This window comes from Chenopodium album, chromosome 6 (assembly GCF_948465745.1).
Source record: "Chenopodium album chromosome 6, dcCheAlbu1.1, whole genome shotgun sequence".
Taxonomy (NCBI): Eukaryota; Viridiplantae; Streptophyta; class Magnoliopsida; order Caryophyllales; family Amaranthaceae; genus Chenopodium; species Chenopodium album.
Genome location: NC_137839.1, coordinates 78,822,819 through 78,846,578, shown reverse-complemented (window position 1 = coordinate 78,846,578; position 23,760 = coordinate 78,822,819). Strand labels below are relative to the sequence as shown.

The window sequence follows — 23,760 nt, the reverse complement described above, 5'->3', positions numbered from 1 at the left end:
ACCCAACGCGATATGCAAAGTGTACTTTGGCATCTAGCATCTTCCCCTACCTATGGTCAGAGAGCTGTTCTCAGCCCCTCAAAACAGCCCATATCCATGATGACCTTAAGCACAGCAGCCCCAACAGCCTGACTTGCACAGTTGCACCACTCCCCTTCCCCAGTAATCTCTGATGCAAGCGGATCAACATATTCCAAGGCATTCTGAGGTTCACAAGTTTCCCCTTCAAACTCCCACCCATTCCTTGCATCCCAACTCCCAAGCAGCCGAACAGAGAACCATATATCAACAGCACATCAGAGTTCAGACCATTAAACAGGATCAAAAACCTGCAGAACGCACCCCCCCCCCCCCCTATCCCCCCCACCCCACAAACACCTGAGTCCTCACCCATACCATTCTTGCTAAGCACGCAATTCCATCTCATCAGCAGCCTGACAAATCCACAGTAGCAATACTTTTATGGCACTGTGGGGTCAATTTTAGTCAACTGTCTCCCCCCCCCCCCCCCCTTTGAAGGCCTGGAAAATAACTGGGCAGCTGTGATGGAGTATAAATAAACGACCAAAAAAAACAAAAACAAACGAAAAATTGAGATACAGAAGCATGAAAGAGTAAAACATCACCACAAAAAAATTCAGCCAAGGCCATTAAATTTCCAGACGTGCCCTTCACTACTGAATACCAGAGTCCAATCTAAACCTACTTTTAACAGGACTAATGCCTTGACATTGAAGGAACAGAAGTGAGTTCGACACTGGCAGAACTGATTGAACATCAAAAGACACCAAGTCCAAGATTTTGAACATTTGATCTTCATTTTTGACATTTTCTCTAAAATTCAGGAGTGGGAAAAAAATGATTTAATATACCCTTTACAATTTAGTATCAAAGAAACAAATAAAAAAACAGGGGAGCACCAAAAAAATCATCAAACCTGCAATTTTACAAGAATCTCTGCATCATGATGGCTGTATGCTGATGTAATTAGTCTGATTTCAGGCAACATGCATTCAGTGTAACCCATGGTGGTTTACACTGAATGCATGATGTAATTAGTCTGATGTTTCTATCTAGACACGGTTGCTTCTGTTAGTTTTTACTCTGTACTCAAAAGAGACTTCCATGGGTAAGAAAAGCAATACTCCAATATTGGAGCTTCTATCTTCCATTCACATATTCTTTCTCGACAGTAGCAAACATCACTTTCAGGCGATCTACCAGATTTGAAAGAATGTTCTTAGAGATCCGTTTTTGGTGTTTATTTCTTTTCAGCCAAGCAATTCCAAATGATACTTTCACATAACAGCCCTTTGCTCTATCCTCAATCTGGTATCTGAGGTGGAGCTGCAAACAAACAAATGCAAGTATACATAGAAGGTATAATTAACCCACATTCAAAAGAAAATATAGGATGTGCTCAGAGACAGAACTCAGCCAATACAAAATAATGGCTACCAAATCAAATCACATACATTAAAACAGTCGCCAAGCGGAATCCCATGAAGTGTCAAAATTTCTTCAACAAGCCAGCCATTTTTATCAGGAAGAGGGGATTTTTGTTGCATGCTGGTCACTTCTCCTTTGTAGCTGGATATGCGCTTGTCAAAGTTGTAGCACACTTGCCGTTCATACACATCCTTATCTAGTTCCCAAGGAGAACAAGAATAATTAAGGCATCCAGTTCTTTCCATGACTCTTTTGTCAACATCGCCACCACTAAATAACTCCATCAAGAAGTTCATCTACACAGTAATTGTAAGTCAATACAATGGTGAATTACGTATTTCATACTACCTACAAAAATTTATATAAAAGACGAGAGAGAGAGAGATCACCGGAACAGACAGAGCAGAAGAATAAACCTCGGTCATGCTAATATCCTCATCACCTACAAAGGTTCCACTCTCTTCTGTCTGGAGACTGGTAGTTTCAGTGTCTTCCTCAACAATCTTCACCTTCTGTTCAGGACTCAATGATCTTGCCTTCCAAAGGGCCATAATTGTTCTGCACATTATAATGCCAACAAATTGCATGCTAAGCTTCAAGTATTAATTTTCCAACCAACTTTATAGCTACTCATCAAAATTACATGATGCAAACTTAGCAGACAGCTAAGGACAGGCACAGAAAGTAAGAGCTCCTTGAGGAGAAAAGGTAATTAAGATACTTCATACTTCCACCGTTATTTTTAAGTTGACACGTTTCTTTTATCAAATTTCCCAACGCACAAGCTCAAGAACTTATATTTCTACTTTTGACAAATAAAAATTATAGAAAGTTGAAATTATGAAAATGACTGAAATGAGGCAATTCTAACAATATCCCACATTACTATATTTTATCATATTTGCAAGGCAAATTTGTCAAAAAAAAACAACCTTTTAAAAGCACCATTTTGCGGAAAAAAAACCTTTTAAAAGCTTTTTAGGAAAAAAAAAAAAAAAAAAACCACCACGTTAATTTTTTTTGCCAGAGGAAACCTATTTCCTTGATTATCCTCTAATTAACTTAATTAGACTCTAATTTCCTTCCATTTCTTCTAATTAACCACTAACCCACCCAATTACTTAATAATTATATTTAATTTATACATAAAAAAAAAAAACCAACACCCGAACCACCAACCAACCACCCTTCCCCTTCTTCCTCCCTTTCCCCCTCCCTTTCAAGCAACCCCCTCACCCACCGAACCCGCCGCCCAGATCCCCCCAGATCCCCCCACCTCTGGCGACCTACCTCCACCGCCGGTGGACCATCCCTTTCCCCCTTATCCCCGTTGGCGACCACCACCTCCGAATTTTTGGATCTTATATACTCAAACATGCTCAAATCAAGTACAAATCAATTCCAATTTGTTTCTAAATCACCCAAGCATCATATACATACAAAATCAAAGCCAAAACAAGCATCAATTGTAAGAAAGGTGCACAAATAAAAAATCCTCAAATAAATTTTCTAGGGTTTTTCAAAATCATGGAAATGGTTGTTGGGATGTGATTAGGGGGAAAGGGAAGGTCGTCCGGCGATGAAGGAGGCCGCCAGAGGTGGGGGGATCCGGACAGCGGGACGGGTGGGGGAGGGGTTGATTCCATGGGAGGAGGAAGGAGGAGTAAGGGGAGGGAGGAAGGGAGAAGGAATGAGGTGGTGGTGGTTTTTTATATATATATTAATTAAATCTAATTATTTAGTAATTTGGTGTGCTAGAGGTTAATTAGAAGAATTTAGAATTTAATTAAGTTAATTTGTGGGTAATTAGGGGAATAGGTTTCCTCTCGCAAAAAAAATGAATGTGGTGGTTTTTTTTAACCAAAAAGCTTTTAAAAGGTTTTTTTTCGCAAAATAGTGTTCTTAAAATGTTTTTTTTGACAAATTTGCCTATTTATAAATCACAAAAGCTAGTCAAAAAAATAGTTCATGAATAAAGCCAAAAGTCAAAACGTGTCAACAACAAAAATGGAGGTAGTAAATCTCACTATAGTTGTCAAACATATCATGATGCTTGTCCCACATGAGATAACACTAGTTTTCAAAAGTATACACTATTAGCATGAAGACTTCTGACTCACACTAATGTTTCTTTATATTTCCATAATTTGACAGCTCAATTGGGATAGAGAAAGTAAACCAATAATCAATCAATCAATCAATCAATCAATCAATCAAAGCCTTAATCCCAAAAGTGGGGTCGGCTAACATGAACCAAATTTGATTATTCCGTGTAGTCATCAACATAAATCTTTCTCCTCCATCCCTTACGATCCAAAACTTCACTCATATAATACAGATAAAAATATGATGAGAGGGAAACTGTGATTATTATCAGCTTCTTCTCCAATAGTAAAATAGCAATGAACAGCTTTCAGCAACAGAAAAAACAGAACAACATTTACCTGTGTGCCATGGTGAAAGACACAAATGAATGGAAATAATACTTCAGCCTCCCTTCCGCATCCTGTGTCTTTGCTCCATGCTTTGCATCTAAGCCTCTTCCCTTACGAAGAGTTATAACAACGATTGGACTCCCCATTGAAGAGAGATTAGGAGAAGCAACTTGTATGTCCTCTATGTCCTCCCAGAGAATGAAGAAATTCGTTTTATGTCCAAATAAGCTAGCATTGAATCCTATTACTCGCGGTGATAGAAAAAGACGTCCCTGAAAGAGCAAGTGCAAGTTAATGAGGTAGTGCTTAGCAACAAGAGCTTGGCTGACAACTTTTACTTCATATTATTTTTGTTCAATTGAAAAAACTTAGATAGATGACATAGAAAAAGGAGGGTGGGAGGAGGAAAAAGCACAACAGGTAATAACTAAAATGTTCAACCTAAGAGTTGTGCACTCTAAAAGTTACTGCATCTTCTATTTATGAAATGTCACCTGCAGTGGCATCTTGCGCTTCAGATGGCAAGTGAAGTCATTAATAAGAAATTCCTCTGGTGGAAGGCAGAACAACTTCTGGAATGCTGAATTTGTCTGAGGTGATCGCCGACTTATCTGCAAATTTAAGCAAAAAGTAGTTGTAAAGCATATTACCAATGATGGTGAAACTACAATAAGTTCAAATACCATAAATCTAATACGAATTATTACCTTCTTCCCAACCTCCTTTTCCATTTTTTCAAGGTATTCTCTGATAGCATTACCACCTCTTGTGTCATCCACAAATATTCTTAATCGCAGTTTAGACTGCCATGCCTGTGCTAACTTTCCTTGAAGAGGAATCCATATATCTGCTAGCTCTGATACATTAGCCTTAAGAAAGTTTATTTCAGCATGTCCTAAAGAAGTTGCTTCATCGAAAGGTCCATCAAAATCAAAAACCTCAACTTCTAAAACTGATGGTGGCTCATCCATTGCGTCAAATTCAAATATTTCTGCAATTTAGCACAAGACATCAAGGAAACATATCCAATTAGATTCATGATCAGATATTCACACATGCAGGCATAAGAAACTGATAAGGAAACAACTTAACCATTCCATTGAGGATCTAGCTTCTGGAACTTGATTGAGCTTGTTCTAATTCTCCCATTGCAAGTAAAAACTACATATGGGTCAGAGAAACCACTCGAATCAACAGCTGCTAGGTTGCTCCCCTCGATTAGCGCAACAGTAAGTAGCCATCCATCTCCTTGTGCTTTAATTCCGTGGTCGCTACCTACAACAAGAAAGAAAATTGCAGATGGTAAATAGAAAAAGGCCTGTATTTAAAGATGCATACATTAAAATGGAACAAGCTTGGGTCAAGCTCAGTAACGTATGTTTGCTTTAAAGATTATATGAGAACAGAAAAAGCTTATGAGGCAATGTGAAAATAAGTATGTTTAGAACTTCACACTCAAAACATTACAGGTAATGTAATTGTCAGATCATTCCCAATAAAAAAAAAAAAAATTAAAAAAAAAAAAAATTGCTCAATAGCATTACCCTTTTGTGATCTGGCCTGTATGAAGCGCGCTACCAGCTCAAACATTCGCTTAACTTGAAGGACCAGGACACCACATACAATAACTTCACCAATAGAATCAGGCAAGTCCAGTCCAACAAATTCAAGACCCTGAATGGTGCTTGGTGCTGTTAGGCAAATGTGAAAAAGAACATAAGTTCCAATGATAATGGTAGACACAACGGTAAAATTAGCAAAGTATTGAACTGCCAACTTCCAATCTGACTGTGGTTCTGCTTGCAATGACGCCAGAACCTGATCCTTTTGGGATCCAGTACCCTTGAGATCAACAGGGTTGACATGTTGAGACAAAAGAGTTGAAAACTGCTCGAAACTCTCCTTCACTGCTGGCCGGGCTCCATTTTCAATCATTCCCTTCATCATAGTGCTCTGAACAAAATTCATTCCCCATGAGGCAAGTAACCGTGAGGATTGTTCTCCAGATGGCAACTCAGGCCCAGGTGTGATGCAATAGAGCATCTCTACTCTAAAGGTACTCCCGTATATGACATCAGGAGTGCTAACGCTGACCAAAATTGCAAAAGACTTGCCATTGGCTAGTTTATAAGTTTGAGTCTCAAAAGCCTTAAGAGACTTAGAAATTTTTGATGGCGCCGTGAGGTAGGTGTTGAGTCTTACCAAATTTTCATTTTCAAATTCCCACGGCCCAAAATGTATTTCTGTCTTCCCTTGGAATTCTGCAAGAGCAACAGGAAACTTTGAATCTGGTGAAAAAAGTAGAGCGTTGAGGTCAGAAGAGGTGGCTAAATAGAGCTGATCTAAAAGTACCCCTCCTGGTAAGTTGGTAGGAAGTTCAATTCCCTGGTCCTTCCCCTCCATAGTTTTCATTAGATCATCAAAAGAGGCCGGAGAAACGAGGTCATCAGACCTGCCCTCACTGACTTGAAGCTTGGAAATTTCAGATGGCTCAAACTTATTAGTCAGACATTCATCATTTTTGTTAGCAGAAGAAGCAGCTTCCAATCTTGAAGGAGAAGATGAACGTGAGGCAGTACTGAAAGATTCAGAATCGACATTGTCATTTCTTTGGGACGGGGCAGCAGTGATGTTGGATAGGTCCATATAAGAAGAGTTTTGAGAAAGACATATGTGCAGACAGATTTCACCTAAACACAAAAATAATACCCCAAGTCAATGATGCGCATATCCGCAAACATTTAAGGATAGCAAATGCAAGCATATCTAAATTATTATCATTACGTTTATAGTATAAAGTTGTTAGACTTATTTCATTCATTCCTTAAAGGCATATAATTCGCGAACATTAACAGACCAATCAAGTTCATTCATTCATAACTCCTTACAGTTGTACACTTGTACTCCTAAAAAGGCAGGAAAATACTCTAACAAATTATCATAAATAATACATCATGTACTTTAGCAACAGCAATAACAGCTATCGAATATAGAAACGAAAACGAAAGCAAAAAAGAAAGCAAGGGAGAGATAGAGAGAGTACCACAGTCCTTGGGTTTAGACTTCTTACTCTTGGGAAGTAAAGGGTACCAAGCAGTAGGAAGAGATTTATCAGGAGAATCAAAAACCTTAGAAACAGGAAATTTAACAAAACCAACAAAATCATCATTGAAATATTTATCTTCATCTAAAACAGAAATGACCAATTCATCACTCAAGTCATCAACACGAAAGCTGAATTCATCACCCCAGTAAGGATTCAAGCATTTCTTTACAACCTTTGTTCTGAACCTTTGCTTTCCCAAATTTATTCTAACATATGGATCACTGTACCCATTCAGATCCATTGCTGGTATATTTCTTGCTTCTATCACTTTCACTACCAACTTCATTTTTTTTTCTTTTTTGATTAATTTATCTGAAGCTTTATCCAAAAGATTTCTTTTCCAAAAAAATTTATATATATAGAATGTTACAATGAGAATGAAGAAGTATATACTATATTTATGGGTACAAAAAAGAAACCCCAATAATTAATAATAATAAAATATGCACAAGATTGATTATAATTTTTCCAGAAACTGAATAAACGAGAAACAGTTGGACATGATAAAAAAATATATATATATCCAACTTCGAAGGTAAGAAAATGGAGGAATAACAATTGATTGATATACAATTTACAAAACAAAACAACAAAATAACAAGATTGAAAATGGGATCAATTGAAAGGGAAAAAGATGAAAAAGAACCCTAAATTAAAGATTGAAAATGAAAATGGGAATGGAGGAAGAAGTCAGAGAGAGAAAGGGAAGTTACGTAGAAGTAGAAAGAAGAAGGAGAGAAAAAGGAAAGGGCGCAGACTTTTCATGAATAAAAAAACAAGCGTCGTCTTCATTTTCGTTTTTGTTCAACCTTTAAGCCCCGCGCAGACAGGACAATGACAACCCTTTTCTTGACTTCATTCAATCATTCTTTTCTTTCCATTTTTCCTTTTAACATTTTTTTTTTTTTTCACAATTACCTAAAATTTTACAGTAGTCATTTTCTCTCTCCTTTTTCACATCTCATTTGGGATTTTTTTTTTTTTTTACAATTACCTAAAATTTTACAGTAGTCATTTGAAATATGACTACCATAATGTTTTCATAATTATAAAGTTTATAATTGATATTTTTTTTCCAGATAATTATTATTTTACTTAATTTTAGGTATAAAATAGTATTATCAACATTTTTTTGATTTATCAAATTTTTAGCAACATTTATGTAATTTTTATTCTTATTTTATAGTTTCTCGAAAAAAAATTATTATATATTGAATTAAAATTTTCAATAAATATGTATGCATAGTAGATATAATAAAACTAATTGTGACCATTTTATAAGGTGAAAAAAATAAATCAATCATATTGTATACTATTAAAATAATATGGTAGTCATTTTTTAAACGACTACTGTAAAATCATCCACAATTACCACCTATAATGGTTGACATTTTAGCAATTAACACCTATAGTTTATTTTTTTGAATTTTACCACTACCTACTTAATTCTCAACTCAAATGTGATATTATGTGGGGCCCACTAACTACCATCCCACCCTTTTTCCCTCACTTTTTTCCATTTTCACTCGGTTTCCCATTCCCCTACAATGTAATCCTCTCAAAATCGAGGAAAAACTTCAAATTAAATTATATATTCATGTTAATTATTTCACAATATTTATACTTAGGAATGAGAAATCGAGTGAAAAGGAAGTTTGAGTTGAGAGTCAAGTAGGTGGGAAGTTTTGATATTTGAAAAATAGTTGGTGGTAAAATTTAAAAAAAAAAAAAAAAAAAAAAAAAAAAAAAAAAAAAAAAAAAAAAAAAAAACCAACAATTAATTGCTAAAACAACAACAATTGTAAGTGGTAATTGTTAAATTTTCCTCATCATTTTAAGTTCATAACCATATTAATTTTATTTACAGTTTATAACCATATAGGGCCTGTTCTGAATTACTAAACTAAACTGATTAGAGCTGAACTGAACTGAATATTTTATGAGCGAAGGAAATTAGAAACCGAACTGAAAATACGCTGAATTGAACAAGCCCATAGTCCATATTCATTTCAAGGGCACACATGATTGGATTAGAAATTTGGATTGTATTGGATTAGATTATAAAATTGGATCGAACTGAATTTAAAAATTAAAAACTAAATTTTATTTCAAATTGAATTGGATTTGACTTAAATCCAAAACGAAAATCGAATACACACCCCTAATAGAAACCTATAATTCGAAACTAAAATTGGAACCAATATAGTCTATTACTAAAATTTTGGAATTGCATAGTACTAGTTCTAATTTGGATATCCAAATATGTACTTGTATATAATTGTTGAAAATGATACAATTTTTTTATTTAAAGTTTTTTTTTAATACATTTAAACGCATTAAGCTTTTACAATTCTAATATGTGGCCATCAATTATACGGGTTACTTCGATAGTTTTATAAGGATTACTTGGTCAGATTACAGATGTTACTTCGGGCCTGTTCTTATTGACTGAACTGAACTGAATTGAATATTTTATAAGAGAAGGAAATTAGGAGCTGAGCTGAACTGAACTGAACTGAGCTGAGCTGAGCTGAGCTGAACTGAATTGAATTTCAACGTAAGAAAACAAGCCCTTCATCAACGCTATAAGTGTTGCTCTATCATTATTGTAGGGGTTACTCGGTCAGTGTTACTTGAGATTTTAAATGATATATGTTAGGTAACTAGGTACCAAACCGATTCAAATTCCAAAAATTTGGGGATTGCTTTTGAAATTGATTGCAACTTGTTCCTATCCAATTCTGGAACCATGCATACCTAACCAATTTTGGTTCCCAAATGTACTCATAAAGTTTGCCCAACCTTAATCAAAACTATATTTTGTATCATTTTTTTAGGAATTTACTCGTATTTTAATGAATAAATGCATGGTAAACACATGTGCATTAGAGAACATAAATTTCAAAACGTAAAAAATTAAATAAAATGAAACAGAGGGTGTATTTCTTTTATTTCCAATGAAACAAATGTATCACTATCACAAGCATTTGGTTGTGCACTTGTGCTTGGGGGCTAAGTTGTGAATAAGAATGATAATATTAAATGAATATCTGCTAACTCAATCCACCCATTTTAAATTAATAAACGAAAATCTGAATTAAATTGATGAAAAGCAGATGAAGCAGATTGATTAGATGTGGATGATGCTCTACTTTACCCAGTAACCATTCACTCATCCGTTTAACATATATTAAAAAGTTTATCTAAGAGGATAACCAATTATGCCCACACCATAGCAATTTGTCAAGAAAGAATACCAAAAATGTTTGGCTTCTTATTGCTTTCTTAAAATGCCAAAATTTAGGAGATAGTTTCATACTTTATCCATTCCATATTAGTTGATACCTTTACTCTATCACATTTGTTAATGTACAGATTTAAGCATTCAATGTAAATGTCTCTAATTATCAATAGGTAAAAGTTATGAAAAAAAAAAAATCAATACATTGAAAATAAACATAAAGAAAATTTTAATAAGATTGCCCATGATTATGTTTTTTCTAATCAACAAATCACAAAGCTACTCAAAGTAGAATATGTGAGTAGTGTTGAGAGTCAAAATGTGTTATCTAATTTTAAACATATACTTTGTATGAAATAAGTATAAGGTTTTTTCACAAATGACTCTGATTATGGTGTTGGGTTTTTTCAAGACTATTATGGTGTTGGGTTTTTTCACAAGACTCTTGGATGTTTCCTTTCCTTTTTAAATACAAGTATAAAAAAGAAAAATATATATATATATATATATATATATATATATATATATATATATATATATATATATATATATATATATATATATATATATATATATATATATATATTTGTTGGCGAAACATGTACCCCTTATGAAGATTAATTCCAGTTTTGCAGCGTGATAGATCACATCATGCAGCTTCTGGCATGGGTATGCAAGGGCATGACCTGTCAATCAAGACTACCATCTCCTCCCCGTCACTAACAGAACTGCAACTGAAAGCAGGACTGGAGACTTAAAAGAGCCAAGATGACTGAATATTCAAAATTCAGCATCTGCCTATTTCTGCCTCTTGAAAATTTTACCTAAGTAAGACTTCAGCACTGCTTGCACGCTTTTGCTCGGTAGAGCTTCAATGCTGGCCATTAGCTTCTCATATATATCAATCTCGTATTCAGCAAAGATGTCCTACCATAATACAATTCACACCACACATAGTTAGATGATAGGAAAAGATTAAACAATGACTGTGCATGCTATCCTATATTATCATTCAATACCTGAAGATTGATATCTTTATAGAGGGACTTCACAGCATCGACATTCACTGGGTCTGCTTTCCCATAATTTTCCTGTAAAACGAGACCTTGATCATTATCAAGCCAAGATGTGTTTGCATTAATTTTAGCACTATTTGCATAAACATTTGTAAGAACTTTATAAAGAAACAGTGTAATTACACATAACAATTTCTTCTGCTCCTCATTGCAAACTTCTAAAGCCTTCACAACCAACCAAGAACACTTGAATTCTTCAATGTCTGATCCAATCTGATGCAATAAGAATCAAATCATACAAGTTTTCTGGTAGCCACAGAATAATTATCACTTTACGAACTCACCTTGCCAATCATTTCAGGATCACCAAAGCAGTCTAAATAATCATCCTGCCAAATCACGGAAGAAAGAAGAAAAAAATCATTCCCTTTGCAAACTAGCATTGTAGATTCCCAAATAACATAATTATAGCAACCACCTGTAGTCCCAATCAAATGTTCCAAGTTACTCATTTAATAAAGGAGCTCAATGTCAGTACCAAGCAAAGAATGCATCATACAAACAACTCTTTCCATTCAAAACCTATGGATCATATATAATATGCCTGAATCATTTCTTTATAAACTTTCAGCAAATTGTGAATGGGGAGCTAAGGTAAAGCCCTGAAGGAGAGTTACTTATTGACAATGGTTAATTTATCCCAAGCAACAAAAAAAGAAGGATCACGATGAACAGCAAATTCCTAAATAAAGATCTTTATTAACTTCTAGCTTCGCACGTATGGATACCTGTACTTGGAAGTAGATGCCCATCTCAAGAAGGATGTCTTTCACGTCATTGTAATCATCCAGCTTCTCACCTAACATGAGCAAAGCACATGCAAACTACACAGGAATCACAAAGTAAAATGTTGTCAAGTATCAATGTGTGCATAATACAAACAGGAAAGTGCAAATGCGTCCAGAAATACTATGGATGAGAAGCTAAGAATATATTTACTAAAGTATTTATAGCACCAAGCGTTGCATGATTTTTTTCATAAATTCCCAAGCTGATACCATTGTCGGAAATGCAGATTATAGTTCATGCATACGGCTAAGGTTACCAAATTCACATATTATCAGCAGTTGAAAACCAAGATTAGTAGCATGGTCATATATGAGCAACAATATGCATAAATTTCAAACGACTAAGATTATATTGAGAAGGGTCCCCCAATATGAATCCAAAGATGGTAGCATGGAAAAAAAAAATTAATACCAAGAATACTACCAGAAACAAAGAGATGAGTAATTATTACCAAAATCCATGTATTCTTCCATCATCTAGAATAGAGTTGGTGAGAATGGGTGCAGTGAGAAATTTTGAATAAAATTATAGGTCATCTAGGTCACTAAAGCAACATCGTTACAAAAATAAAACAACAGGTGGTTCTGGTCCTGCATTTGCTGAAGAAAATAATTAAAAAAGAAACAAGAAGACTCAGCTGCACAAGTACACATGGATTTCCAAGAAGGATTATAATAATTCCCAATAATGACATAAAGATTCCAAAATTTAATCAAGGTTTGCAATAGTTACATTAGGCAGCATTCAACTGCTTCCAAGCAAAACAAAAATTCATGCTTCTTAATCAGTGCAACGTGCAATCAGAAGCCTAATTAGGGTAATAATGGAAATGAAGAGCAAAAGATATTCACATGATACAATTGCACATGAATCAAACTCATTATTCACATGAATCAAACTCATTATTCATTAAATCACTGCAGAATTCGCTAGTGGAATACAAATACAAGCAACACCAAGTCAACACTATGATCAACTCTAAGAATGTTTTTTCACTTGATTTTTTACTTATTTGAGCTTATTTTTCTTGAACTTGAATATTTATTCCGATACTTTTGTACTTGTTAGGGGATATTTTAGATGAAAATTGAACTAGAGTAGCTTTAATTATTCCACAACTTATTATCCTTAAAATAAGGTGAGGAGAACATAGCCTAAATGCCAAGGAATAAATTTACAATATATAGAGTGAGGACAGAATGACAGACATATATACTTACTGGGAGATAAAATGTCCCATATGCAGTCTTGTACTTGCTGACACGTCGCTGACTGCAAGCAGCAGATATTACCATGTCAAGGAAATCTAAAGCAAATTTACACGATGGTGAAAACAAAATTAACATGAACATGAAGCTGGAAAAAATTAAAAACATCAAAGAATATATAATTAGATTCAACCAGAAGCATCATGAGTGCCATGACTCACACGAATTATCACTGTAAGATTAACGGTATACAGATATTAATTATAAAAGGGGGTACTGCTTGGTTGGATCTTTACTGGCATCTCTTTTGAATGTAATGTGCCTCTCCTTAGCTCACAAAGGTTACTTCACTAGATTCAGAACAATCTTCATTGGCACTTTGGCAGTAAAAGATAACAACGGACAACTTTAATAAATGATAATTACTATTGCACCAGTAAATACTTTGAGATTATCAAGATTGAGATTGAAGTGATTTTTACTCACAATGCTGGAGTGAATTTTGACAAATCTTTCTCCCCCTCGAGTGTACTTAGCAGATCAATCATTTCTCCACAAGTTGTTTGGAACTCTACCTATGAAAGAAGATGCAATAAAAAGGAAGAAAAAGACTATTCATACTCCGTATATGCTAATCATGTATTTATGTCACTGCACGCATAATCTTTGAGAGAGTGTTATATACACCTGGGTGTACGGTGCACCCATGAGTATTTTCAAATTTGTTCTCATTTTGATGATTGTTATTCATTTAATCATCAAATGAAGAGCAAAAACTAGCCGTGGAATTAGTTGGGGCACAGTGCACCAGGGGTGTATATAACAATTTTTATAAAATGAAGACAATAATAGACATTGACCTCACTGAATAAATCAAGGAGATCTGCATAGTAAGGTTGGTCCCTAAAGTATGTCCTAAGAATCCTGTTAATATGATTCCAAAGAAGAATGCCATCATTCACAGCGATCATGCCAACCTGCCAACAAATTTAAAACATAAACACTTGCCTTAACAAAAGGAATTAAAAAAAAAAAAAAAGCAACGCTATTGAATTACAGCAAAAAAAAAAAAAACCTTAGGTAATCTAAACCAACAAGGACGGCCACGCCTGGTGTGGGAATTATCCAAAATATCATCAAGAACAAGAACACAGCCCACCAGCTGCAATAATACAAACATGAAAAGGACTATCACATTTAACATACTCAAAAGTCATATAAGCAACTGATCCCCGAATCCGGATTAGCCCAGTGAACCGGGTAGAGCACCAACAAAAAAAAAAAAAAAAAAAAAAAAAAAAAAGCCTATTAATGCAAAAGTTTTACAATAATGAAGAAAAAAGGTGTCTAGTGACGTTAAAGCTTAAAATAAGTCGAATTGTTTGTAGCAGAGGTACTCTGAAATAAAGAAATCAGAAATGTGACAATTAAAGTGCCTTGTTTCGGTGTTATTTTTTTGTTTTCAGTTTTCTGAACTCTGAAGTACAGTCAAATGTCAATTCCATAAGTTTGACTAATTTTCAATTCTACAGTGAGTCAGTGATACCGAATGGATTCGCATAGAAATGGATGAATAAAAAAAGAATGGCATACCCATTGAATGCACCAGCCAAGAACAGAAGCACGGAAACGGCCATCTTCTGGGATTTCTTTCCCGTCATTTAACAATTCATAGGTTTTAATCAGGGACAACCCCCGATTCAATTTTCCTGAATCAAAAATTCATTAGAAAAAATAAATAAAATTAGAGACCAGAAATTATAATACGACTGAAAACAAAACCACAGAATCCCGTTGAAAAATGGAAAAATTGTACCTCCAGGAACATTATAATCCAGCATCTGTTTGAAGAATGAGAAAGCGTTAATTAATTAAGAAGAAGACAAACGTTAAATATTGATAAATAGAATTACAAGAAAACAATGACCTGATGAAGCCATTGACGGGAGACATGGTCATACTCAAAAGCAGGATCTTTTAGCAATTCCGTCTTGAGTAGTTGATATACTTGCTTAAATCTTTCTCTCTCATCTTTTTCTCCCTCCATTTTAGATTTGATTGCACAAAGCTTGAAAATTGAATTAGCAGATTAGCTAGGTGAAATATAAAGTCAGAAGAATAGTTTAAATACAAAAACAGGTACGAGTAGTAAAGTTTCAAATGTTAATAAGGTAGGTTCTCTCTCTCAATTCAGTTTTTAATTTCCTTTTCTCATATTTAAGTCATGTTTTCTTCACCTTAATTTTGCTGAATTGAAATTATTTTGACTGAACTGAAATTATTTTTGCTGAATTGAAATTATTTTTACTGAACTTAAATTAATTTTACTGAATTGAAATTATTTTTGCTGATTTTCTATTATAATTCTTCTTTAAGAAAACTGGATTTTACTGAACTGAACTTATTTTTACTGAATTGAAATTATTTTTACTGAACTGAAATTAATTTTACTTTCCTCAAAAAAAAAAAAATTTACTTAACTTAAACTTATTTTTACTGAACTGAAATTATTTTTACTTAATATTATTTTTTAAAGGTGAATAGAACAGGGCCTTAGTTCAGTTCAACTCAGTTCAATTAATTAGAACACGCCTGTATTCAATCCAAAATTCACCCACTACCATTTTTTAAAAAATAATAATAATAAAAAAAAAAAAACTAATGTTATGTGATTTTCAGCATCAATCAATCAATAACCATATACTAAAAAAAACAGCAATAATGACACGTATTATCTCCTAGTGTGTCCTTAGAATTTTAAAAAAAAAAATTAATGAAAAATTTATTAAGAGTAATTATTTATATATATATATATATATATATATATATATATATATATATATATATATATATATATATATATATATATATATATATATATATATATAGAAGCATTAAAAACATTATTTATAATTATTTTAATCTTTATTATCTTTATATATTTAGCTACTATGGATTTTCTTATATGGTTGAAACATTAGAATGTTAATTAAGCATAATATTCCATGTTTCATTATGTCGAATACTTTGTTTTTGTCAATGATAAATTGAGACAATTTATATATTATATTCTAACAATTAAATATAACATTATTCGGTAATAAATAATATGGAGTAATAATAAACGTGCATGACATGGGACCTAACCTAGTATTGATAAATTCTATAGTGCCTTGATTGGGACTACACTTGGTAGATAAGTTCTGTAATACCCCTCGTGATTGCTTAAAAAGAATTTAATATATTATTCATATCAACAAGCTGCATCTTCCTGGGAAGTTCAGTTTAATTCAATTTAGCTCCAATCAGTGTTGTTCAGTTCGATAAATCAGAACAGGCCCTAACCACCTATCACGATAGCTCACTCTCATCAATCCGATCGCCTACCGGCCCCATAACATCGGAGCGCCATGCCTTGCTGCTCTAACCGCCATATCCATCCCCTTGATATGCATAACCCTAACTATCAGGAAGGGGATTTTGAATTCAGATCTTGAACCCTAACTACCCTAGAGTACTAATTCTGATCTTCTTTTTCTTCTAGCGTTTCTCATGATTATGCTTGTTGAAGTTTCCCTACTCATCCTCATCAATTATACGGAGTCATCAATTCATCCTTATTTGTGTTGATAACATTGAGATACCCATTTATTTTTCAGGTTTCCGGAAGGTTCGCTTCTCCATGTTATCACGTGTATAATTGTCCTCTTCCAGCGAGAAATTTTGGATATGGTGGTGCTGGTTGGGGGGGGGGGGGGAGTAGGAAGGGGAGGATGAAGGAAATTTAACAGTGGTTGCAATGGTGTACTTTTTCCTTTCCCACGCCTTGATTCGGCCCCCTTCCCCTTCATATATGCCTTGATTTCGATAAGGGTTGTGGTGGTTCAGAGGTGATTGAAAGAGGGTATGGGAGAGACGACGAAAGGCACGAGGGAACTACAGTTTGGGTGCGGCGGTGTTGACGGCCAGTTTGAGCCGATGGTGGTCTGGGAAGGTGGTTTGGTCTGGGGGTGGTGGTTTTGAATTGTTAATTACTATTAATTAATTGTGCCATTATTAATAGGAAAATGATGACTTTTTCTTTTTCGAGGCATTAACTCAGCATTTATTTTTATTTTATTTTTTTTAAGCAAAAAATATGAGTTAACCTATTGGTGTAGGTCACCACTAGAATTTTTATGTACAACCAAGATTTGAGTACCTTAGTTAGTTGCAATTTCTAAAACTTCAATACTCTAATTGCAACTTTTGTCAAACATTAGTACCTTGTATTTAACTTTACTATGGAAGATTACTAGAGTTTGTTGTTTGAACCAAAGTGAAACCTTAGCAAAAAAAAAAAAAAAAAAAGAAAAAAAAAAGAAGATTTTTTTTTTAATATTTTTTTTTCATATGTAAAGAGGAGGAAGTAGAGCCCTTTGAGATTCCAGAGTGGCACCTGTAATGTGAAATTTTTTCTATGGAGGTGGATGCACGATGCTTCGTGCATCCGTTTTCTCTTTAAAAACGCGGAATGAACATTCCGTTGTTCAGTAAAGAACATATACTTATTTTGTAAAGAACATATAGTTATTTCATAAAGAACATCACATATAGCTGTAATGTAATGAACATATAGTTGTTTTATAAAGAACATATACCTATTTTGTAAAAAAAAAATCCAACTTCATGTTCTTTATATGTATATCTAAAGAACATCCGTAATATTAATTAAAAACATGATAATTAGAGGTGATCAACTTTGGCCCGACCCGACCCGATCCAGCCCGAAAATAGGGCGGGTTTAGACAAGCCTAAAAATGCATTTTTAGTTAAAAAAAAAAACCAAACTCGGCCTGAAAAAAAACCCGAAAAGCCCACTACATTTTCCCGGTTTGACACGAGATATTATGTTAAGGCCCACCCCGACTCGAATTTTTTATCACCTCTAATGATAATATATTGTAATGAACATTATTTTTATTCAACCACCATAATCTAAAGTCAAAATTCAAATAATATTTCAAAATAAACAATTAACATATGTCACAAATAAAAGTACATTATTCTGATAATCAAAGAACATGAAGATAAAAAAACATTATTTAACTACACATTATGTTTATTATAATTTTATAACATGTTCTTTGCACTTTAACTAAATGTTCTTTACATTTCTATACAATATTCTTTACAATTCTATAATATATCCTTTTAACTTAAATTAAATGTTCTTTATATTTCTATGCAATGTTCTTTCCGCTTTTTTGGAAAGAGATGCACTGGATCGTACATCCGCTCGGATGCACGAACCATGCACTTCCTGTAATGCGCCGCGGATTTACAATATTTAATTCTCAACCGGGGTACATAAAAGTTTTTGTTTAGGGAAATCATTCCCCTAAAAATTGAGAAACCGAGGCTGCAAAAAATAAAAGAAAAAAGAAAAAAGGAAAAAAATGAGCGCATAATTGAGAAATTATAATCACAATATTTATTTGAGAATAAATAAAGGATAAAAAGGTGGATGAAAGATAAAAATAAATCTGAAAAGAAAGAGCAAGAAATGGGGAGCAGCAGCACAGAGGTTCTGAATGGGGAAAATGGCGCAAGTCTTTTAAACTCGGTGGACGCATTCCTATTTGACTGCGATGGTATGCCTTTCATTACTTACTCTTTTTTTTTTTTTTTTAACAGTTTTAATTATCGTGTTTGTGTTTGGCAGGTGTAATATGGAAAGGTGACAAGCTCATTGATGGCGTTTCTGAGACGCTTCAATTTCTCAGGTCTCAGGTATATATTTTTTTAATAAAATTTCTTATTCGATTCTTGAATAATTTGACACATGACACAATTAAGAATCTGAGATTTCATTAATGGCAGGGGAAGGCGCTGGTTTTTGTGACTAACAATTCCACCAAATCAAGAGCTCAATATGCCTCTAAATTCCTTTCTTTGGGCATTTCTGTTTCTCAGGTATTTCTTCTTTTATTTATTTTTTTTTATTATTATTTTTTTTAATTTTATTTAATACGAGTAACTTTTTTTTTACTTATTCGGATTTTGAATTACAACCCTTCAAATTAATACGAGTATTGTAATTATTATTTGGGCAGGATGAGATATTCAGCTCCTCATTCGCAGCTGCTATGTACTTGAAATCCATACAATTTTCTCCGGATAAAAAGGTCACACCCTATTACACTATTGTTATGCGGTTGTGTTATGAAGTTGAGCAAATATAATTTTGTTTCGGATTTCTATTATTGTATATCTATTAAGTAAATTATTATCATAATTATCAGGTTTATGTTATTGGTGGAGAAGGCATTGTAGAGGAGCTACACCTTGCTGGCTTTACATCCCTTGGTGGCCCTGTATGAATTCTATTTTTCTATTCGCCTTGCAATTCGCATACGTATATTTTATGGATTATACTTATGGATTGTACATTGATCTTGTCACAGGATGATGCCAATAAGAAAATTGAACTCAAACAAAATCCCTTTTTTCACCATGACAAGACTGTAATGTAACTTCATTTTGCCACTTTTTTTTTTATTGCTATTTCAAACACCTTCAATTCTCTTTTTATTTAGTTTTTGTGCTTTGCATTGATTTGCTTTTCAGGTTGGAGCAGTTGTGGTTGGATTGGATCAGTATATTAACTTTTACAAGCTCCAGTAATTTTTCTATGCCTTCCTTTTGCTCTTTATTATGCATTTATACAATGCCTTTCTGTTTTATGAATTAGTTACTTGCTTTTATGATCACTTACTAATCTACTTTGATCACTTCTTCACTTACTCCCTTGATTTACAGTCTGTATAGGACCATCAACTCATTTTTTTTACACAATAATATACCATCTGGTAATATTACTTCTACACGAGCTGTTCTGTTAGACACCCTGGTTTGATCTAATTGCAAATTACAGCACCTGCAGTAGATACCTATTGTTGGATGTTGACTCAAGCAGATCTTGCTATTTGTCTCACAACCTGCTTGCTGTTAATTTTAATTAGTCTACTCCTGCAATGGGCGATATTTACTGTTTTTTTTTTTTTTTTTTATTATTTTTTTTATCTGAAGGCTTATTTGACATTTAAAGCATCTCCTCATACTCGGTAACAAATAAAAGTGCAATTATATCAAAATTTGCCAAGTTCACTGCTTGCTTTTTTCTTACCTTATATTTGAGCTACTCTGCTTGAGATGTATTCCCTGATCTCCTTTGTTTTTTCTGTTAATTGACAGGTATGCAACTCTTTGCATTCGTGAGAATCCCGGATGCCTATTTATTGCTACCAATCGTGATGCTGTGGGACATATGACTGATTTACAAGAATGGCCCGGTTTTCTTCTTTCCTTTCTATGTCTCTTTAAATTTCCACAAGAAATAATTTTATACAGACTAATTATATAATATGACATCTGATCTTTTATTCTTCCTCAATTTTGGGTTGCAGGTGCTGGATGTATGGTTGCTGCTGTCTGTGGCACAACTCAGAAAGAGCCTGTTGTGGTCGGAAAGCCATCAACATTCATGATGGACTTCTTGCTAAAGAAGTAAGTACTTTTTTTTATTAAATGCAATAGTTCTGCATAATGAAGATTGAACACATGACCTCCAGCCCCTTTCATGTTGTCCTGAATCCTGAACAGCCTAGTGCGGCTTAGTAGTACTGCTGGTAGCATTGCAATATGTATATTAGATTATTTGAATGCTGCGTTTTGTATCCAGATTCAATGTCGACACCTCCAGAATGTGTATGGTGGGTGATAGATTGGATACTGATATTCTATTTGGACAGAGTGCTGGCTGCAAAACACTCCTTGTTCTCTCCGGTATAACAACTACTTGTTTTGATTGCAAATATTGTATCATATAAAAATTTTAGAACAAACGAATTTTACATTTGTGGTCATTTCTTATGGCACTTTTACTGCAGGTGTGACGTCACTGCCTGCTCTTCAGGACTCAGCAAACAACATCGTGCCAGATTACTACACAGACAAGGTGTCCGACTTGCTACAACTATTGGGACCGTAACTATATTACATTTCAGCAACCAGTGGACCTGCTCCTCCCAACCCATGAAGCCACTTTCTTCCATGTTATCATGTCAATCCATGTCCCAGTTGTTAGTCTTGCTATTGGAACTCTATCAAACTAGGTTTACCAAAATTGTGCGGTAAGCCACAATATTATTAAGCCTGAAAGTATGGATTATTTCTCTGTTGTATTTAACCAGGTCATTTGCTTTAACCCTTCTACTTTTCCTTGATATTTGGAAAATAAATTGGTGACACTGTGATGGAGTATTGACTAACTCTTGATTGCTCAATTAGCATTTGGATTAATCTGGGTCCTAATTGTCTACTTCAATGTGCTGATATCTTTCGACCTTTATTTCTTCTTTAAAGCCAACTAAATCCTCTCTTCATTTTATTACTATGATTATTTCTTCTTTAGGCACATACGAGCTAGAATGAATTTTGCTTTTGGATTAGCACCCCAAGCAAGATATTAGAGCTTTCAAGGGGTGTATTTGCTTCAACTTTTAAAAGTTCATTTTAAATAAGTTTTGACTGATTAGATTCATTAAGTTCCAATTACTTGACCCTTTCTGGTTCGGTCAGGCTGGTTTAGCTTGACTAGGGTAGGTTGGGGATATAGGCTATTCACAAGTTGGTTGGAGCCAAATTAGCTTGGTAAGGGTTGAGTGGTTCACCATTTGAAAATCAGTTTTGGACCTTTCCCTTGTATGTTTGAAAGAATGTGTATTTGGGAAGTATGTTTATGACTATTCACAGATTGGGTTGGGTTGAGTTCATGGCTGGTTTCATAGCGTCTTGGGCCAAAATTGGCATGTGGCCCACCCACCATGGAAGTCGGGTTAATGTTGGCTTTTATTGGGTCGGACCTTGGTAATCCATATATCAGGTCGATTTGGATAGATCATGGTTAATACAATCTGGTGACTATTCCAATTAGCAGTGGTGGATGGAAATAACCTATACAAATTTGTAAGGACTCAGGTAACTAATTAATCTGTCTACATGAACGGACACATAAGGCAATGGAGGACTCCATTGAGCAAATGAACAAGTAAATAGTGTGAATCTTCCGTGAGCTTAGTGCTTTAAGTTGTATAATGGACACCCTAAGCATTTAGGCATACATCTAAAAGTTTAGTCTTTTTTTTTTTTTTTTTTTTTTTTTTGTGTGACTACGTGTTAAGGTGTCGTTGTGCTCCCTTTGTATGTCTATATCTTAAGTCCCATCTGTAAAATTTGATTTAGGAAAATGGATTGGATGCAGAAGATGAAAGATAGAGAAGGATAGGATATAATTATAGAGGGGGTATGGGGATTGGGGACAGAGCAAAGGAATGCCACACAAGTAAAGAATATGGTGGTTGGAGGTTTCTCTCTGGACTTTGGTAGTTGCCTATTAGTAGTGTCGACTTCCTATCTACAAGTGATATTTGTCAAGTGTATCTGATTGAGGATATGTTTGCTATTTATGGATTGATATACCACAAATAAAATATGGAAACTAAACAACGCTTAGTTTCTTGATATTAAGGTTTTCTTATCAAATATCAATAGGGTCTTGCTTTGCTGGCAGGTATACAAATACAATCCGTTTTTCACACTCCCACGTCCCAATGTCCCAATGAATATGATAACGATGGTAAAATGAATTGACATGTGAGATGTGCTGATTTTATAGAATAATTTTCTTTACCGACTTTTATTATACAATATAAGAATGTACAATATTATTAAATTTGTTACTGTGATATGTAACCATACAATATTAATTATGTGTAGCCTCAAAAGCAAACATAGCCTGAGGGGTCTTCCTTCCCACTCTTGCCTCCCTTGGCATTCATTCAAGAAAATTGACCTATCGTTGTCTGTTGTAACGAGAATGTTACATAAGATCGATGCGAGCAAGTTGATCCATCTTAATTTGACCTCAATGTAGTGCCTTCGCGCACACTGAATATGTATTTCTACTGTTAGTAGCTCAAGCATTCTTACTTATGTGCAGCATGTATTTCTACTGTGTCCATTACACTTTGCCTACTGAACTATAAGGTGTATAAGCCGGTAGGAAAAGGAATGCTTCTTATTTATACCATGTGTTGACGTGCTCCCAGTGACACTTCTATCTACCCTGGTTAATTGTCTTGAACTGTAATTATGAAGTTATAGACATTAATCGTGGGCGAACACATAAATAACACTTGAACAGTGCTGATTACCTGATTATCTAAACCCCAAGCAGCACTGCTATAGGGAGTATTAGTGTGTCATTATCATTAATTATTCATGATCGTCAACTGCTGCGCTTAAAGCTTGCATAATAATCATTAGTTCATTACATAACCTTTATGATTGATTAAAAAAATAATACGTAGTAATACGAAGTACTTCATACTGTAGTACTCCGTATATATCTATA

At 34.3% G+C, this 23,760-nt stretch overlaps 3 protein-coding genes across 4 annotated transcripts; 1 reads left to right on the top strand and 2 right to left on the bottom strand.

Annotated features, from left to right (window-relative positions):
- Positions 1–622: 622 nt before the first annotated feature.
- Positions 623–7,805, bottom strand: LOC145636510 (C2 and GRAM domain-containing protein At1g03370-like). Its single transcript, XM_081688088.1, has 9 exons — positions 6,928–7,805; positions 5,429–6,574; positions 4,977–5,159; positions 4,592–4,875; positions 4,379–4,495; positions 3,894–4,156; positions 1,839–2,007; positions 1,476–1,745; positions 623–1,347 (listed from the first exon to the last, which is right to left on the bottom strand). The coding sequence occupies exons 1-9, from the start codon at positions 7,274–7,276 to the stop codon at positions 1,162–1,164; spliced, it is 2,967 nt and encodes a 988-aa protein (XP_081544214.1). The 5' UTR covers positions 7,277–7,805; the 3' UTR covers positions 623–1,161.
- Positions 7,806–10,819: 3,014 nt separating this feature from the next.
- Positions 10,820–15,433, bottom strand: LOC145635461 (farnesyl pyrophosphate synthase 1-like). 2 transcript variants are annotated; one of them, XM_081686741.1, is made up of 12 exons: positions 15,232–15,431; positions 15,121–15,145; positions 14,898–15,013; positions 14,380–14,466; positions 14,165–14,281; positions 13,791–13,879; positions 13,317–13,368; positions 12,036–12,131; positions 11,592–11,636; positions 11,431–11,520; positions 11,251–11,322; positions 10,820–11,158 (listed from the first exon to the last, which is right to left on the bottom strand). In XM_081686741.1, the coding sequence occupies exons 1-12, from the start codon at positions 15,349–15,351 to the stop codon at positions 11,030–11,032; spliced, it is 1,038 nt and encodes a 345-aa protein (XP_081542867.1). In that variant the 5' UTR covers positions 15,352–15,431; the 3' UTR covers positions 10,820–11,029. The 2 variants fall into 2 exon arrangements, with proteins under 2 accessions (XP_081542867.1, XP_081542868.1); XM_081686742.1 differs by lacking the exon at positions 14,380–14,466 and having other exon boundaries at positions 15,232–15,433.
- Positions 15,434–18,648: 3,215 nt separating this feature from the next.
- Positions 18,649–21,616, top strand: LOC145635460 (phosphoglycolate phosphatase 2-like). Its single transcript, XM_081686740.1, has 11 exons — positions 18,649–18,937; positions 19,009–19,076; positions 19,167–19,259; positions 19,400–19,471; positions 19,589–19,660; positions 19,751–19,810; positions 19,914–19,966; positions 20,541–20,638; positions 20,753–20,852; positions 21,028–21,131; positions 21,236–21,616. The coding sequence occupies exons 1-11, from the start codon at positions 18,811–18,813 to the stop codon at positions 21,334–21,336; spliced, it is 948 nt and encodes a 315-aa protein (XP_081542866.1). The 5' UTR covers positions 18,649–18,810; the 3' UTR covers positions 21,337–21,616.
- The last annotated feature ends 2,144 nt before the right edge of the window (positions 21,617–23,760 follow it).